The sequence below is a fragment of the Streptopelia decaocto genome, assembly GCF_964273445.1.
Source record: "Streptopelia decaocto genome assembly, chromosome: 6".
NCBI lineage: Eukaryota > Metazoa > Chordata > Aves > Columbiformes > Columbidae > Streptopelia > Streptopelia decaocto.
The window spans coordinates 28467348-28485318 of NC_138660.1; the positions used below are offsets into that span (position 1 = coordinate 28467348).

The window sequence follows — 17971 nt, forward strand, 5'->3', positions numbered from 1 at the left end:
TGCCAATACACAAGCCATGATTACTATTTAAAAATATGACTAGTGTTACCCATGGCAGTTTGACAGAACTCAAGCCATTATAACACCCTACGAGTCTCTTTCCTCCCACCCCGTTTTTGAGTCAGACATGGTAACGAACGGCACCTGCGCTACCCAAACGAGCCCTGGCCATTACTGGTATAAATGGAGGTGACCACACAGCACAGCACACGCACAGATCCCCGGGGGAAAGAGCTTTTTCACTCACACACACGAGTTAAGAGGCAAAAGTGTCTAAACCTAAACCAGAGGTGGGTTGTTGAAGAGCAGGGGCTTCCAGAGAACACGTGTGTGCTCAGGCCTAAATTCAGTGCCAACATCTCAGCTGGTCAGTGCCTTTTATTTATTTCATAAACAGAAAGAACGGTGAATGCCTTGATATTTATAATTCTAGTAAACAGGGAAGTCCATAACAGTGCGATTATTTCCACAACAGCACATTAATTCAGCAATTCTGTTCAAAACCTTTACAGCCAAACACACTATAGGTTACCCATTATAAATACTAACATTATTTCTATTTTTTAAATAAACATATTGGCTTAATTCAGGAAGACTGAACGGTTCTGCGGTGCAACTCATTCTCTTTCAATGTCTCTGTTGACAACCCAGGGATCATAAAAACGAACCCAGTGCTTTAGAAGCCACGCGGTCCAGACTCACACACGGACTCCAGGAGACGCCTGTTCGCAGCATTGCTGATCGCAAAGGAGTCAATCGCCGTCCTGTTACAACAGGACATTAGTTCTTCTTGGCAAGTGCTTGACAAACCAAGTCTTCACCACCACTTCCCACACAGCCTCTGCCTGCAGTTCTCCAGTCTTGAAGTTCTGAAGAAACAACCAAAAATGTTCTTCATCTGTGGCAAGAGAACTGTAGCAGAGGGTTTTCCAAGCGCCACTTCAGGGAAGTGAATGAAGTTTCACTGTGCAGATCATCCCACAGAGCCAGGCAGTAAATGATGGTCTAGGTAAGCTTTTCATGTTGAATCTGGTAGTAACATGCCTGAATTAAAACAAAGCTCAGTTTAGGATACATAGCAGATCTCAGCAAGCTGAGAAAATATCACACACACAAAGGTTGGTTATTTTTTCCACCCAAGAAAACTGAGGACTAGGCTTTTTACACACAGGGATGACAGTGACACTCAACACACCACAATCTTCTGATATGTAAACCAGCATAAACCAGATTCAAAGTTGCAAACTATGGCCAACTCTTAGTGAAGCAAGACAGCACCACCCAGGACTGAATACTGCCACAGCTCCCAGCTCCGTCACAGTGAAGTACATTATGTTTTTTCCTCACAAGTCTGTCTTTGTCCTTTGACAGAAGGATCCCAGAATAAAGAAAATCTCTTCTCACAGGACAAGGATGCGGGCGCTAAGACTGAAAAGCAAAGATTTCCATTGTCTGGATCAATAACCCGACCTGCTGCTTGATAGCTGTTCACTCCTTAATGCTGGCTCAAATATGTGCTGGCTCAGTCGTGACCAGAAATAGCAACATAAATGTCTCAGACAACACCTGTACACATGGAAAATAAGATTCTGCTTCTACTACATAGATTCCCTGACAGATTTTAACCAACTCAAACCTCACCTTTTTGCAGCGCTACAAAAAATAACAAGAAAAATCCTCTGCACACACCTATTTCCAGTTTTCACAGACAGAAAACACAATCATGTTCACCTAGCAGCTCCGCTGAACACTTCAATAGAAGTCACAGGTTAACAGTCTCCCTCCAAAACAACCCCACTAAAACGCTGCACACAGCTGAATTGTCACAGACCCCACTTGTCTGAACAGTTCTGAGGTACCAAAACAACCTGTTTCCACTATGGAGGATGTAAATCAAAACGGATTCTCTCCCTTTTTCCATACTTGAGAAGAATACTAAATACAATGTGGACAGTGACACAGTAAAAAGAGTTTTCTTGGTTTTTCAAACTTGAATTCCTGAAACATCTAGGTGTAATGTTAGACTCGAACATTACTGGAACGGCTGATCTCCAAAGCAGCACTTCATTCCAGTTTTTATGAAGGGAATAAGGTTTGTTTTGTTGTAGGGGAACGACAGCTACGGGTGAGCGTTTGGAACAGTCAACAACAACCAATATTACACATCTGAATCAAGTACATTTGCACATTGCACCATTTTATTAGCAATACCCGCAACTGTGAGGTTATCCTAAGCCCTAAGTCTCCTTTCTCATCCTTAGCTAAATCTTCAATTAAAATGTCAAAGTTACAACCTTACGTTCATAAAATTGTCCTAAGCTGACCATCATTGCTCCAAGCTGATTAATTCCCAAAGAAAGCTCTTAATAACCCTGAATAGTTTTCATACCTTCAACGTAGTGAACATGATGCCTTGCTCCCCATGCTGCAGGTAAGGATCCATCAGGTCTTCGATTAAGTGCACCTCAGACCCCAAATTCCTTATCCTGAGTGGGACAGAAAGAGAATAGGTGAACAAAAGACCTGTACATGGTGGTGTGCAAAAAGCTGCTTTCCCCAACCTCATTCTGAGCTCAAGGCCACTCCACAGCTAACTGTGCAAAATCTTTTCAGGCCAAAGCAAACAGCCAAACCAGAAAATTCAGGGAGTCAGGAAAAACTAGCAAGCAGTCTGATGCTGAGAAGCAGGAGTGTTTAATACAGGTACAAGTAGTGCCTACCTGGCTCGTAGCACCACATAGAGAAAAACAGGAAATAAGTCATCCATGGACCACAGAAAATCTTCCTGAAGTGTCTCGAGTACATTCTGAGAGATCTCTTCAAAAGTCTGCTGGATCACCTTCAACTTGTCAGCTGGGGTAAACGTGGTGCTGTTCAGAGAGCAAGGGCAAACCGGGACAACAAGAGGCAGCTACGTATCTGCATCTCAACTGGGAAGAGAGTTTTCTGGCTAGCGTGTCCCCCTGCCCAAGAAGATGAACCAGACCCATCACCCCACAACGGCCCAGGCTGGGCAGTGCCCCAGGCTGGAACTGCTGGACCGAGGCACAGGATTGCAAGTGAGACTGTCTGCACAAGGGGAAAAATGCCTTTCTAAAACCTTCGGAACTTCTGTTCTTACAGCAGAGTTCCTTCTGTCAGCTAACAGACACAGCAAAGCCCCCATCCATAGGTCATTTTGCTATAACTGTTTAGAAACCTGCCCATATTTGATTAGACATCCTCATGCTTCTGATCCTCAGTCACATTTTATGGAGCTATACCTCATTCCCCATTCGGGAGAATTTGCTAACAGTTTCAGTAGGAACTCTGAAACTTCTTGGTGACGTCTCTTACGAAGGTGAAAGAACAGGTGACAGGTAAAGATCACAATCGAGTAAACTAGATACTCTAGAGCAGGAGCAGTAAAACACTAAAGGCAAATTTCAGGGCATTACCTGATTTGCTGCAAACATTCAACTGCAGAGGCAAAGCAGGCATCCTTTGTGCTTGATGATACCTGTGTAATTATGAGAAGATTGATCGGGCAGGTTGAACAATCCCACTATTCAGCAAAAGAAAAGCAGCATCTCATACAACACTGGCACAGGAAACTTTTCTTTCGGTTTTCCGGTGCAAAGGGGAGTGTGCCCGGACACTAAAGGCATCCAGGAAATCTGCCAACATGTCATTTGAATGAGTTTCACTTCAACTTCAGAAAAACTTGTACTGAAATCCTTGTCATGTTACAAGAATCAGTGATGGTTTTGGATATCTTCCAGCTCAAGAAAGACTGAGAATCGTTAAATCTTAATGGTTAACAATCAAGAGGGAACTGTAGGACCAGAACTGTTGAAGCCTAGAGAAGTCATAGCAATCAATAATCAGAGATTTGGGCTTGGAACACGCAGAAGAGAACAAATAAATGTTAGTTCTTAATATGCAACTGAGCCTCAGTCTTTCTAAATGGAGCAGGTAGAGAATGGGTGGATGCAAAAAGACCCAGAGAAATTCACAGAAATGAGGAAACTGGACAGAGAAGAGACGCAGAAAAACACGACATCCTTCTGAACTTAGAAAGTGCTCAACCACTTTCAGCCAGGTAATGCTTAAGAATAAAAACGATACAATTCTTCTCCTAATCCGAAAATACACAATGGTATAACTCTCTTAATCGAGCAGCTTGAAATTTTCCTTGGTAGACTTTTATTCTCATGCTTCCATAATTGGAGACCAAACAAATGTCTTCCCAAATTAGGATTTGTTACCAAATAAGCCAGTGTCAAAGCTCAACTGACAGCTGTTGTAAGAAATCACTAATGTAGCTTTTAAGTAGGAGACAAATTTTAGAGAAATAAGACAGCATAGCATGTCTTAAGCAAAAAGCCTGGCCAACAATTCTTTCACTGCCCGTTCACGACCTCAGGTTCCTGAAGGAAGCACCGCGCCAAGGCCCAACCAACGTACCTTCCGACTCTCTCCAAGGATGGATACGGTTCCTGGCCAAAATTTCCTGCAAGAAACCCACCGCAGTCTATTGAGAGAGCAAAGTCTTAAAGCATTTTTCACCTTAGGAAAATAAAGCCATCGTGTTCTTCTACGTGATGCAACAGTTCTTTCTACAGGATGACTACATCTAGCACAAAGAGCTGGAAAGCAGTCTAATTTGAAATGCCTTGCCCTGGCATTGTAGCTAGGCCAATCTTTCCTTCCTTCCCCTCTGTCCCCTATCTCTTTTTGGAAAGGGGAAGTTTTGACTCACTCTCACAACCATACCAACTAGCTTAAAAATATGTTTAGATGCATTTTTAACCAAATAAAAGCACTGTCCACAATAGGATTTCTTTTGAGTTGCTTTATCTGATTGCATGCCATGATGTTTTCCTAAGTTCTGTCTCACTGTTGAAACATACTCACGCTTGCACTCCAAGAAAACTCAGAAGAGCCAGATCAGTTTGTTTGTTTAGACGCAGAACACATTCCCAGTAAATATCTTCCTCCCGCTCGTTGTCTAAGGCGTACAACATGAAGAGAGGAGGGTAGAGCCGTGGCAGCAGCACAGGGAGCAGCAACCCAAAACTGGTTACCACGTAGCTGTAAAGCAATACATAAATTCAAGGGGGGGTGGTTTGAAGAGGAAGACATTTTAAAAGCCTAATTATCTATAAAAACTAAATGGAAAAAGAAACCATTGGAAAAAAATCTTTCATTTAGTATAAGCCTGTTCTATTTCCGTGCTAAGAAATACTGAGGACTAATTTCCTTTTACGGCCCACATACAGGTGGGTTTGGGGTGGGAGGAGCAGTTGTGGTGGGGTTTTTTTGTGGTTTAGGTGTTTTAAGCCTTCCTTAGTTGGAGTTTGTTTCGCTTTACGTACCCTGGCTCAGGAGACTCTGATCCGGAATCCGATTTCGCACTGCAAAATGATCGCCTTCCCTTTGTCTCTGGTGCCACAAATGGAATTGTGCTGCCCTCTTCCGGGAGATCAGGAAACAAGAACCTAAATGGCAACACACAGAAAAACGTTACGATTTCACTTCAAGAAGTTTCTGCAAATCACAGCATCAGAAGGCGAGATTGGAGAGGAAAGAACAGTCAGCTGAAATAATCCACGGTGGACTCAGAGAGCACAGCAACCCCTAAACCAGAGTAAAGACACCGGCACGAATGCTCTAGACAGTTTCAACACGCAAGGCAACTTTACCTAATTCAGTCGTGGTTCGACTTGAAAATTAGAGGCACGTTACCTAACCAACTGGAAGATGCGCTTGAGGTAGGACTTGATCTCCCTGACGGCCTCCTGCAGCAGCCGCCGGTTAGCGCCCACGCCAACGTAAGTCATCCTGTAGACGGCTACGAGCGTTTCCAGCAGCTTGCCCAGCGGATGCAGAGGAGTATCACAAGCCTGAGACGAAACGTATGCATTGGCCACTCAGGTCAATGCCAGACAAAAAACCCAATGGAATTCGAGAGAAATGGGCCAGAGATCCAACACCAGGCTTTGGGGGAAAAAAAAGCAGCACACCAACTACAACTACATCAAAAGTGAGCTGTGTTTAACAAATCGCCATCTGGACTAGAAAATTCATATATTAGCTGAATACAGCTCATAGAGGAGTCAAGGCAGTACAAGAACTTGTGCTACTGCTCAGCCAAGTCATCTGTCCAGCATTACTAAATTAATATGCACAATTAGCAAGTATTTCAAGACACTTCTCTGGGATCCAATGTATAAGAATTAACCAGTAACTGAGCAGAAACTGACTTTAAGACAGTATCCATTAGTTATATAATGGTTTTAATCTTAGTTGTAGATTTCATTTCAATAAATTCTGAAGTTATGAGTAAACAGGAATTAATACAACCCAGATTACAAGAGTGCAAACACGGAAGGAATTAAGGAAAGCTCTTACAAAATGAGCTTGACATCATGCCTTATCAACAAGCTACGTGAACAGCTAAGAGTCACAATACCTTTATCAAATATTTTTTGATATTTTCATATTTTTCCAGGGTGAAGGCACCAATGTGTTGTGGAATGAATTCCAAACTTTCCAGTGTCTGAGTATGTGAGCGGCTCAATAATTCTGGGCTGCAGGTAGAAAAAGGACAAAGACATTGTACAGATAATTAATTAGACACACAGTAGGGAAAAAACTCGTGAAGCGAACAACTGAGCTAATTCTACGCATCAATACGTCCCCAAACCAGTTTAGAGTGCAGAGTACTAAGAGTTCTGATTTTGTTTAGCATTCATGTTTGTTGTTTTAAGTGAACTTTTACAGTTAAAGTCTGGAGCAGAGCATGATTGCAGTTTTTTCCCCCTTGATGCTTTGCTCGCCTTGCTGCCCACGCTCTCTGGGAACCAACCTGTCCCTGTGCTGGCGCCGGTTGGTGGTCAGGGCCACGGCGATGTTGTCCCAAGCCTTCCAGCGGTCGCCCTGGCCCGGGCTGTCGCAGCCCAGCTGGCTCCAGCACTCTTCAAACACCGCCTTCCACTTCTCGTCGGGGGGCACCGCCAGCATCCCCAGCTTCCGCCTAACAAAGGCACCCGTTAGTCTGTTCAAATCAGTCGTGAAACAACACATTCAGATAGGAAACCACCTACAGCTAATGTCAATCTACACCTCGTACTGTTCTACCGAAAGCTGATACATTTAACAGTCTCTACTGTGAACCTAGTTCGGCAATAAGAATAAACCTAGAACCTACTACTTAAATAATATACTGACTTTCAAGACCTTTTTAAAAAGAACTTACAAAAAATTACACTTAGCTTTATTTTTTCCTTGCTAACTAACACACATTAATCATATAACATAATGTTACAAGATTAAAATGGTTTTAATACCTACATGTGGTAATAACTATGAGCCTTACTACATTAGACAACTCAGTTTTGCTCTTTCTTGTAGCCTGTCAGAAAATGTTTTTTTAAACACAAAAACAACTGATTTGATTTCCAAGACAACAAGATCTACTGCACTTAGCTGGGCTTATCTTCAGCACTGCTATTCATTCCTGGAGCAAAGACATAGTACAAAAGTCTCCCAAATATCTCACTATCCCAGAACGTACAAATAGCATAGATGCGCAGATAAATAGCAAAAAATGGATATGTGGCTTCTGCTCCTCAAGTAGTATCTACACATGATGTTGCACAACATGTTCCAGATGTCCTGGCAGGAAGTGCCACCAGCTCAGGCATCTTTCTACAGGCAGCTCATGCCCAGGGCTCCTCTGGAGCCACAGCACAACCAAGAGCTGCTGTTCTCCCTCTATCTATATCTGTATCTCGGACACAGAACGACTTTGAAAAGCTTTCATGAAGACAATAAAGGCTGTCAGGCTTAACAGTTCTATCTTGATTTAAACCAGCCGTCAGACCTTTCATTAATATTTTTCTGCCACATTTGAGGTGAGAACTATCAACTCAGGTATCTCCCCCTGCTTGCAGTTTCACAAGGCAGAAGCAGCAGAGTCTGTTCCTTTGCGTGAATTACACCAGATTTCCAGCTTCAGGAGAGCCCAGAAAGGGCAGATGAAGCCCTTGCTTAACAAGCAACATTCACAGCCACGTATGCGCGTTTACCCCCGACTCCCTGCCGGCACAGCGCGGTCAGTGCATGGGAGGCTCCCAACCTGCCCTGCTGCGGGTGGCAGCTCCCTCGAAAGAAATTACCAGTGAGTGCTGACAAGTAATCGGAGTAAAAACAGAGTTGTGTTTCCCATTTTAATCTGAAATTTGAGAGTATGCTTCAAAGATATGGAATCCTGTACAACAGTTACTACTACTGTACGCCAGTATGTCATGCTAGCAAATACATTTCACTGATGACTCTTTAAATTTACTTAAATGTCTTCTACTCAAGGTTATCTCAGTTATGACTTAAATAAAACATTTTTTCTCCCCAGAGATAATGAAGCAAACTGATCTCATGTATCTGCTATAAATAGGGTTTTATAAATAGGTTTTTATAAATTCTTCTGAAAATTATCTTTGCCAAGGTGTAAAATTGCTCTTTTTTGCAATTCAGCAGATTTTTGTACTATTTTCTGATGTGCTGTTTAGAAGAGGTGTAGTAACCAGCTAATTCTGCCCAAATGTACCCCCACTGGCGTTATTAAATGACATACTAACTGAATTAATTTACTAACAGCATAACTGGCAGCAGGCAGAGGGGTCTGTGATTGAGTTAGTCACTCAAATGTAACTCAGCCTTTCTAGCACCTCGAAGGCATCAGCAGCTGTGAACTCAGGTTCTAACAGGTTCTATATAAATCAAAATCTGAGGCTGTTGCAGGACAGTAGCAGCATGTTGGCCATCTTGTCATTTCATGCTGTTTCTTCCATATTCAAGCAAGAACAGCTACAAAGATGACTTTTATTTTATTTCCTAGGCAGGAAGGAAGAGGCATGAAAAAGGAAAAATGTTTTCAAAATCTCACTGTTTCTTCCAAAAAAAAGTATTTTTAACTATTTTCTTAAAGGCCAGTTATGTTCCAAAGTATTACTGAAACATATGAGAAATCAGCTCATGTTCACCACTCACAATGCTTTAGGCTTGTCCTTCTCATTCTCATACAAGCTGGGTTTGAAGTAGGTTCCTGTGATTTTTATCCCAGATCCCCATTCTCCACTGAAGAGACCTTCAATATAATCTCCATTGGGCAAGGTCAGTGTTCCCTTCAGAGAAGATAATAAATAAAATTAACCAAAATCCACCGGGAACCAAATTTTTGAGATGGTAAGTTTACAAGCGACAACTGCAATACCAACCTTTCCACTCAGAGTCCAGTTATCTGAAAACTCCCCCTCATAGACCGTATCATCCTCAGAGAGAAGAATTCCAGTCCCCTGCACAGGGAATCACAAAGAGCACGAAGCAGTAATTACAACAGAAGGCAGATCTTAGATACACTTAAAAACCTGCTACTAATTTTTAGCAAATAATATCTTTTCTAAAAGCAGCTTCTCAAATTGCCCCAGGTCAAACAGAGCAGGGATTATCGAGCCAGTTTCAAAAGCCAGGACAAGAGAAGGTCGGAAGAACAGAAGGTTTGTACAGCCTGACACACGCAGGATAAGCCTCTATAGAGCAGAGTTCGGCGCTGAACTCACCATCATTTTGTTGGTGCTGAAGGCTCCTTCGTAATACAGTCCAAACTGAGTCACCACAACGCCGTTGCCTTGGCACAGATCATCCTGCCACATTCCCATATACTTCTCTCCTCTGAAGAAAAATGAAATAGGAAGAAGACAGTCCAAGTTGTACGTATTTCTTTGGCTTTGTGCCACCTTGGAGTCGCAAACAGCTTACGGCAGGCATTTATTTTTGCAAAAGCTTTTGATTCCTTTACCTAAACTCAGATGACTCAAATTGAGAGGATAATAAATGAAAGAAACCAAGCTGTGCTACTTGGGAGATAGGAGGTAGAACTACAGAGTCACATGTTTTTGAGAATATCAGAGTGCAAAAACTGCAAGCAAATAGATCACATTGTCTGGATAAAAGCCTAACAAATATCATGCCATACAAAACATTAGTAGACAGCTAATAATTGCTCACAAGTAAACGCCAGCCTCCTTCAGACTTACTACTATACCTTTTTGTGAGTCTAAGTCCACAGAGGTCAGGCTATAGTGTTTGAAACTAAGTGCAACTCCCAAATAGCTTGAAACAATCTGTTTTTGCATTTGTTCTGAGAAAAGGGCATGATGTTTTCTCCATCCACATAATAATAATAAAAAAGTAACTTGTCAAGGACCTTTTTCTTTGCTTTTAGAGGAGAACTAGTGTTCGATTCAACACAACTCAGACATGCATTACTGCTGCTACTAGCAGATCCAACCCCTTCCTACTCTTTCTGTATGTCAGACCAGCATTTAAGGATTTGCGGAACTGAAGCGTTACCTTGTGATATCATCAAAAACTCCATAACCACATTTCTTATCCGTTGTCCACTGCCCGATGAACATGCTGGGAGAGGAAGAGGTCAGCTTCCCGCTGCGCAGCAGCCCGTGCCCGTGCCGCATGTTATCCTGGAAACACCCTTCATACACCTCACCGGTAGCATAGCTACAATGACAACAAAAAAAAAGACAGTAAGATTCCTATAACCTTCTTGTTTGTTTGGTTTGGTGTTTCTTTTAAACACCTCGGCAACGCAAGCGCTACACGTTACCTGTAGACCCCGTGCCCGCACATTTTGCCTTCCTTCCAGTACCCCACGTAATGGTCGTCCTTGTTCAGCGCTTTGTTCGGCACCCGGTATTCGCCATACCTGCCAACGCAGCGAAATGGAACGCAAGCTAAAACAGTTCATTAAAAAGAGCAACAGATACGGACCCATTCTAACATCAGAATGCTCAGGATCATTTTTAGCACATCTCTTCAACTACGGCGGTTACAGATTTTATTGATGTATTTTTAAAGAGAGAGCAGGAATACCAGCATCACCAAGTCAACGTGGTCTGTGACTGGGGCATGGGGGAGCATTCCCCTCTCTACCACACCACATTCTTCTCATCTTTCTAAAGGCCACAAGGCTTCTCACATCATAAGACTGCTTCTACCTTCACTATCCTCTTCAAGCACATCTTTATTCCATGGAAAGATGAGAACGTATTGCTACAGAGAATATATTACCAACAACAACAACAGAGATGCTAGCTTCCAATTATGCTCAAACAGTGGCACAGAGTTGTTCATCATTTCAGTATGCCTGAAAAGAATGAGATGCGCAACTTTTACTGATTTGAAATTTCTGGGAAGACTAAAATCCAGTTATGAAGGCTCTGCTTGGAGCACATCTACCCCACCAAGACATCACTATTGTTAAGTGTTGAGACTACAGCATGCACGCTGAAATACAAATATATGCATTTGATAATCCTAAATACCAATCCATTTATTTCTGGTGGGGATTTGTTTGCAATATTCCATCTCCAACAGCCCTATAATCACCGTGGTTGGTTACACTTACTCTTAGTTCCAAACAACTCAAGTTCTAATCTGATTTTATAGTTTGCCATGATGCAAGGTGCATTTTAAAAAGCTGTCTGCAGCCAGACCACATTTCAATTTCCCCTCCAACTCAACACTTTGAAAATACATCTGGAAGCCCACAGGACTCCTTATGTATTTGTGTCCTGCCCAGTACAGACAAGTCTTGCTCGCAAGATTCATACAGAGATGCCTTTGGAAGAAGTGAACCTTTCTGCCTCAAGAGTGCCCTTAGCAGATTCTTAGCAATCAAATCCATAGATAATTCAAAGCTGTGGAATAAATTACTTTCAAGCAGCCTTATTTGTTTTACCAGATTACTTAGTAATGGCTAGGACTTCTGTTCATCCTATTTTCAAGCTCCTCTGTACTAATTATCTTAATCATCAGGATCACACACCCTCATTAGTTTTGTTTTCATCACCCAAACTGTGAAGTCTTGATTCAAGACAGCAAGGAAAGCATTAGAGAAGATGCACAACTACATTCCGTGAAAGGCATGGCATTTTCCAGAAGGATTAAAGACATGAAATCAGGACTTTGAAAGAATACTGCAACACAAGAAGTTAATAGTTGCCTATACAGCAGAAAGTTGACCGCAGATTTTTCAGCTGGCATCCTCTGCTTAGGATTTTACACCTTCCCGCCCACTTCTCTCTCCTCTCTGCTGTTTTACCATTTCTCTCCTTCATCCTATAGCTGATTACACCCCAATTAGGATAAATTTTTATGAAAGAGGAAGATTTTAATCATGCAGTTGTAGAGCCTGTTGTGAGGGCAACGAGTATACCTCTGGATAAATGAGGGATTATATCAACATACAGATATAGCTTGTTAAAATACATAACCCTAAGTCAGTAAGATTCACTGCAAAACCTTTAATCAAAAGGTTGTTGTTATTATCTCCTACTCCAAAGGGTATTTCTTGCCCTCTGGCTCCGCAGGTAGCGAGAGGATCTTACCCGTCCTCCAGCCCAGTCCGGAAAGTCCCAGAGTACATTCTTCCATCTGCCCACTTGAGCGTTCCTCTGCAAACACACAAAGCCGTACACGCGTGTAAGACAAGCGCTTTACTTCCCAAATGATTTCCACGGGCGAGCCTGCTTATTGAGACAGCAACCACCTCATTCTGGTTTTGGCTGTTAAGTCCAAATGCTTTTACCTGCCATGGGGTTTTCCTGAAAGCCACCTCCCATCGTAAACAGCATCCTTAAATCGAGGGTCCTTGTAGAAGGTGTATTTGGCACTGCGAGAAATAGGAGGTTCCTGTCTTGGCACGTTCCCACCAGCTCCATAGAGAATTGAGTCAGCAGTCCCTCTAAGGGCCTGATCCACCGCTTGGCTTATCGCCCTCAGCCACTTGGTCTGAAACAGAGAGCGTTTCACCACAGAACTCAGCTAACAGCTGTCTGTGCATCCAATCTCGCCCTCACAAGAACTAGAACCACCTCTGCTCAGCACAGTGCTGTAAATTGGAGCACTGCTGCTACTGCACACTGCGCTGCAGGAAGGCTTGGCTGTCACTGAATGCTTAGGGAATACTTCCCCGCTTGGTTTACAGGAGGAGAGAAAAACTCCTTCCTACCACTGAAGCCATGCAAGACGTGTAGACATGCCCACCTTTTCCTGTGGGGTTGAAGAAACAAGGACAAACTGCTCTTCTGGTGTTGTAATCTTCAATCCATTCCTACATGGGAGGGAAAAAAGTATTCTAATCTAGCGAAATTTCACCCTGAAAAAGGCAAAGCTTCTTAGAGCAGGAGTACTGAGGCTTCCCTCTGCCCCCCCAGCTAGCATTCACTTTAATATTATGTCAACAGTGAAAACAAGCAGCAGGAAACACTACTTGACTACTTTATTCTTTCTGTTGTTTACACAGCTTTTTTTTTTTTTTTAGGATGTAAAAATACGACACATTTTCCGAAACTGCATCCAGCCTATTCCACTCCTAGTTTACAATAACTGGTTACAAAATGCTCACCCTCCCTCCCAAAAATTCTGACCATTTCAGTATCACAAGGCAGAATACTCACACATTACCAGTTTCTTCTGAAAGAGCTTCTACCCACAGTGTGGACAAGGGAAAAATATGGTGCGTTGAGAACTGCAGGCAAGGAGAAGGGAAACTTATTTGTAAACATGAACAAAATATCATTTTTGAGGAATTCAGGCAACATTGCAGTGAACGGTGCAAAAGCTTATCTTCACTATTGAAAAACGCGTCGTATTGGTTGAAGCAGAGAAAAGGTTCTGTTCCTGGAGACAAGCAGCTTACCTGAGCGTGTACCAGAGCATCGTTGAAGAGGATGAACCAGTTGACAGAGAATCTTCCAGCGTGCTGCAGCGACAAGCCCCGATTGCTGCTTTCACAGATTAAACGACGCTCTGGCTTCCGCAAGGAGTCCTGCACGTCGGGTTAAAAACAAAATGGTAGCAGCTGATTAGGACTTATGGTCAGTGCTATTTGCCTTTCACAGTAAAGGCCCAGCATTTCTAAAGTTAAGAGTATTACAGCAATACAAAGTAGAAAAAATTAGAAGTGCAATGGGACGGTAGCATTAGTAACAGACAGAGGGTATCATGCCAACAGCAAGAGGTTCCAGCTGCTAACCGTCATTTTCCCAGGAAAGGTCTTCCAGAAGCCAAGCGTGTATTCTGCTTCTTTTCTTTTCCTGCTCAGATGGACAGCGAGGTTCTCATAACAAGAACTAGAGTCCTGTAGCTTCTGGTATTCTGGAGATGCCTGAGGGCACAAGGTAAGAAAGACCTGTGAGTGTTTCTGAATACCTGTGCCAACACCACTAACCCAGCTGCAATGCCGCTGCTCATTTGCTTAAATTAGCACTAATGCATGACACTTGGTCTGGTTAATGAAGTAGCAGCAGAGGCCAAGTTATTTTCTCAGTCACACATTCTGTTGGAGTGCTGGGAGCTTTTAAAATCACAAAAATCCCATGAATGTTAAAAGGAGAATGATTAATGTACAGTTACAAGATCGATCTCTTGCAGCTTAACAAACTGTAGCAGAAGTAGCGCTAATAATTGCAGCTGTAATACTGGAGTTTACTATATTGGGATAAACGTACAAGTAGTTATTGCTCCCGTTTAGTCACCTTTTATTTCAAAAGAATGCAATTATATACATCTAAATGGGTGGTAAAATTCTCCCTAAATATATACATGCAGTATTTTTAGTGGAGTATTACAGCCAAGGATAGCTACAGCAGTCATGCCAGATGGAACTGAAAAGCAACAGATAGCAAAAGAATACATTTAAATTTCAGTGCTCAGGCACACAAACAAGTTCTGGCAGGGTAACCAGTTTCTGCCCGTCCCGCGATCTGTGCAGGTGTGGTTAATATCGCACAAATCAACGTGCGGGATCTTCCCTGCAGCAAATCCAAGCCCGAGGTACCTTCTCAGAGGACTAAGCTGTTTCTAATTACCTGGCGTTTGCTTCACACAGTTACTTCCGAGCCCTGAGTTTCATGTGTGTATTTATTGAGATACAGATAACAAAGCCAGCTTACCACTTCAAAACACGTGGCAAGCTTTAGCAGAGTTCTGGCATAATTATGAAGCCGTCCAAATGGCATAAAAAACAGAGCATTCAGAACTTCCACCAGCTGGAGGTTTTCCTCATTCTTCTCAGACAGTTTCTGTAACAGCTCCTGGTTTTTACTCAAGAAGTCTCTAAATGATGGGAACATTGGGGAACAGAGGGAGGAGAAAAGAAAAAAGACAGCAAGACATCAGCGATGTTTTATATAAATGAGCTCAGAATGCCCCTTTTTGGATTCTCATACACCAATAAAAATTAAAGGCAAATAGCTGTTGCTTATTAAACTATACCCAATTAATGTAAGGAAGTACAGTAATACAGACGTGTCGCTCTCTACCAACTGCAACACAGGACTTTTTTTACTTCTACTCTCACATACTCAGTCATTAAACTGGTGGAAGAAAGCTGGAGAGTAACTAATTGCCTTTCTCCCCTTGATTAGTAGAAGAGCTGCCAGGTGGAATGACTTCCCCATCACTGTTGGAGTAGTAAGTTTCTAACACTGTTGATTCGTACAAGGCCTGAAGGAATCTTAACTTTGCCTCAGTGCTCTTCCCTAAATATATCCAAATCATCTCTTCCCCACCCCTGCTGTTCAAGGCAACCGACCAGTTTTCCCCTAACTTGAAAAATTACATCCTACCTCAAAGAAAGGCAGGAAATCTGTTCAATCCTCAGTCTGATTTCCAAGAGGGAGAACTAATCTAGTTCAGAGAAGAAGAGGGAAATGATTCTGAAGACAATGCATTAGCACACAAAACCAGGATTTCTTCATTAAAAGGAAAACACACCTATTTTTCCCTCTCCTTCAGCATGTCTGTGTGCACATGTGCTGGCACGTGTGAGACACATCTGCATTAAACCACAGCCAAGCTGGGAAGCGTTTGAACCATACGCTGCAAGAACCAGGTGAGGCTGAGAAAGCGGATGCCAGGGACTGCACAACAGACCCGGGGGCTGCACAGCAGGGTCCCTAAGAACTCTACACCAGCAGGAAGGTGGCAGTTCACAGATCAAAATAACACACCTTGTCTGGGTCTGCTAATGGTATTTAAGAATTAATCATTATCAGCAAAAATATTGACTTCCCCTTGCAAGTAGCAGAACAAAACGTCTGAGACATCTCCTCCCTGGGGTTCCAGAACCTGAATGAGACCTCGGTTGCAACAGGAGAGGCTGTGACATCTGACAGTGACAGTTCATCTGAAGGATTCAGCGCAAGCAATTTCAGCATCCAGGACTTTTCAGTACTAATCATAGATTGGCTTACACTTGAACTAAGATTTCCTGTAAGTCACCCTAAAAATCTTGACCAATGCAGAAAGATTCTCAGCATCTCTCTGCAGTGGGATTTTTTATTTAGTCTTTGGCACTGGTCCTCAGGTGCAGAAGATTATTTGCATTAGGTACCCTGGGGTTTCAAAGAACTTCCAATACCATCATTTACACCACATTCCAAATGCTCCATGAACAGCTGTAACAGAATTGCTCCCAGATTATACAATTTAGGAATGAGGAGCTGGAAATTCCTCAGACAAATTAAAAAAAATACCCTAATTGCAGCAACTTCTTCACAGCACTAGAGTGAAAAATTCAATGCCATTACTTCCTAGACAAAAACACTATTGAACAGTTTGACTTCACGATCTATAAACTTCAAATACACCGTCTCGGCCTTAATGTACAGTTCCTTCCTCACATTTAAAGAGCTTCTATGTATGAAACAGAGGAAAGCAACCTTGAGAGGCAGCGAAGATACACGTGTTCATATTTTTGTGTCATTTTAAAGCGCTTCCATAAAGAATCCAAAGGACAGTGAATTCACATTACCTCCACTTACTGATTCTTAAAGAAGTTTGCTGTTCTGTATTTTCTTGAACCAATGAAATACTGACAAACACTGAACAGAAGATGAAAATTTAATCTCAAGACTGAGCTTTCAAAAAAAGAATAATCTGAAATCTACTTCTGTTTCTTTCAAGGAATTCACAATAGTTTATGCCTTTTTTTTTTTTCCTCCTTTCTCCACCTTCAAGATAAGGTAACTGAACTCATTCAGCAGCATTTTAACCTCAACTTTTATCACAGTTGAGAGGAAGTAACTTTTTCTTTGTCTGCTGGGAATGAGCGCACTCCATCTGACTGAGGCCGAGGCTCAGCACGCTTGGTGCTACACACACAGCTCTTTGCCAGTTGATCGAAACCCCAGACAACGGCCAAGGTTTGCTTACATTGCTGGCTTTGCCAGAAGCGTAAATCCTCCCATGACGAGGAAGTTTGTCACTGAAGTACAATACCTAAAACAGGGAAGAAAGAGAGCTTCAGTTACCAAATAAGAACATCCCTGGAAACACAAGCTCTTGTAGTTTCTAACACTTAGCCCATGAGTTCTGTAATATCTTTTACTATACCAGTAATCTAAGTATTTGAGAAAATATAAAACATGAAACACTCAATGCTACTGGACCACTCAGTATTCACTTTCCACGTGGCGGACAGAACACACCTTCCTATTTGCATTGCTGCTGCCAGCGGCACAATGCAGAGGGCTTACTTTGCAAACAAAACTTGAATGGTTTTTGTTTCCCCCAAATTTGGGCACGTACGGAACAGGCCATCTGGTTCAACACTTTCATACTGCTAGCTTCCAATTATATTCAAGATGCGAATCTCAAGATGAGATTTTTCTCTTTTGTTGCTATTCTACCTTTCACTTTTCCCCTACCAAAAAAGAAAAGCATTTGGAAAGAACACCTTTCTCTGAGGGAACAGGTCTCAGTTTAGCCCGATTAACAGATAATACTCAGGTTGCTCAAGGCACCATGCTGAGGAGCGTGCATATGTTCTGATGCCGTACACAGAAAAAGGTACAAAGTATTAGAAAACAAAGGGGGAGAGCAGAAGACAGGCAGCAACAAAGCC

At 42.4% G+C, this 17971-nt stretch overlaps 1 protein-coding gene across 5 annotated transcripts in view; it reads right to left on the minus strand.

Annotated features, from left to right (window-relative positions):
- Window positions 1–360: 360 nt before the first annotated feature.
- Window positions 361–17971, minus strand: part of ALS2 (alsin Rho guanine nucleotide exchange factor ALS2) — a 32459-nt gene continuing 14848 nt past the window's right edge. For 4 of the 5 annotated variants that reach the window (XM_082056635.1, XM_082056637.1, XM_082056638.1 and 1 more), the window contains exons 12-34: window positions 17281–17346; window positions 15018–15180; window positions 14099–14230; window positions 13763–13891; window positions 13521–13591; window positions 13108–13174; window positions 12650–12852; window positions 12450–12515; window positions 10667–10765; window positions 10396–10560; window positions 9603–9714; window positions 9261–9338; window positions 9034–9167; window positions 6851–7039; window positions 6455–6572; window positions 5728–5885; window positions 5358–5480; window positions 4897–5073; window positions 4447–4492; window positions 3438–3499; window positions 2721–2870; window positions 2390–2486; window positions 361–1044 (exon numbers count right to left, since the gene is read on the minus strand). In XM_082056635.1, coding sequence (XP_081912761.1) covers window positions 1006–1044; window positions 2390–2486; window positions 2721–2870; window positions 3438–3499; window positions 4447–4492; window positions 4897–5073; window positions 5358–5480; window positions 5728–5885; window positions 6455–6572; window positions 6851–7039; window positions 9034–9167; window positions 9261–9338; window positions 9603–9714; window positions 10396–10560; window positions 10667–10765; window positions 12450–12515; window positions 12650–12852; window positions 13108–13174; window positions 13521–13591; window positions 13763–13891; window positions 14099–14230; window positions 15018–15180; window positions 17281–17346 — 2644 coding nt within the window. In that variant the 3' untranslated portion in view covers window positions 361–1005. The remainder of the gene's footprint in view (window positions 1045–2389; window positions 2487–2720; window positions 2871–3437; window positions 3500–4446; window positions 4493–4896; window positions 5074–5357; window positions 5481–5727; window positions 5886–6454; window positions 6573–6850; window positions 7040–9033; window positions 9168–9260; window positions 9339–9602; window positions 9715–10395; window positions 10561–10666; window positions 10766–12449; window positions 12516–12649; window positions 12853–13107; window positions 13175–13520; window positions 13592–13762; window positions 13892–14098; window positions 14231–15017; window positions 15181–17280; window positions 17347–17971) is intronic. The other variant, XM_082056639.1, reaches the window with a different exon arrangement.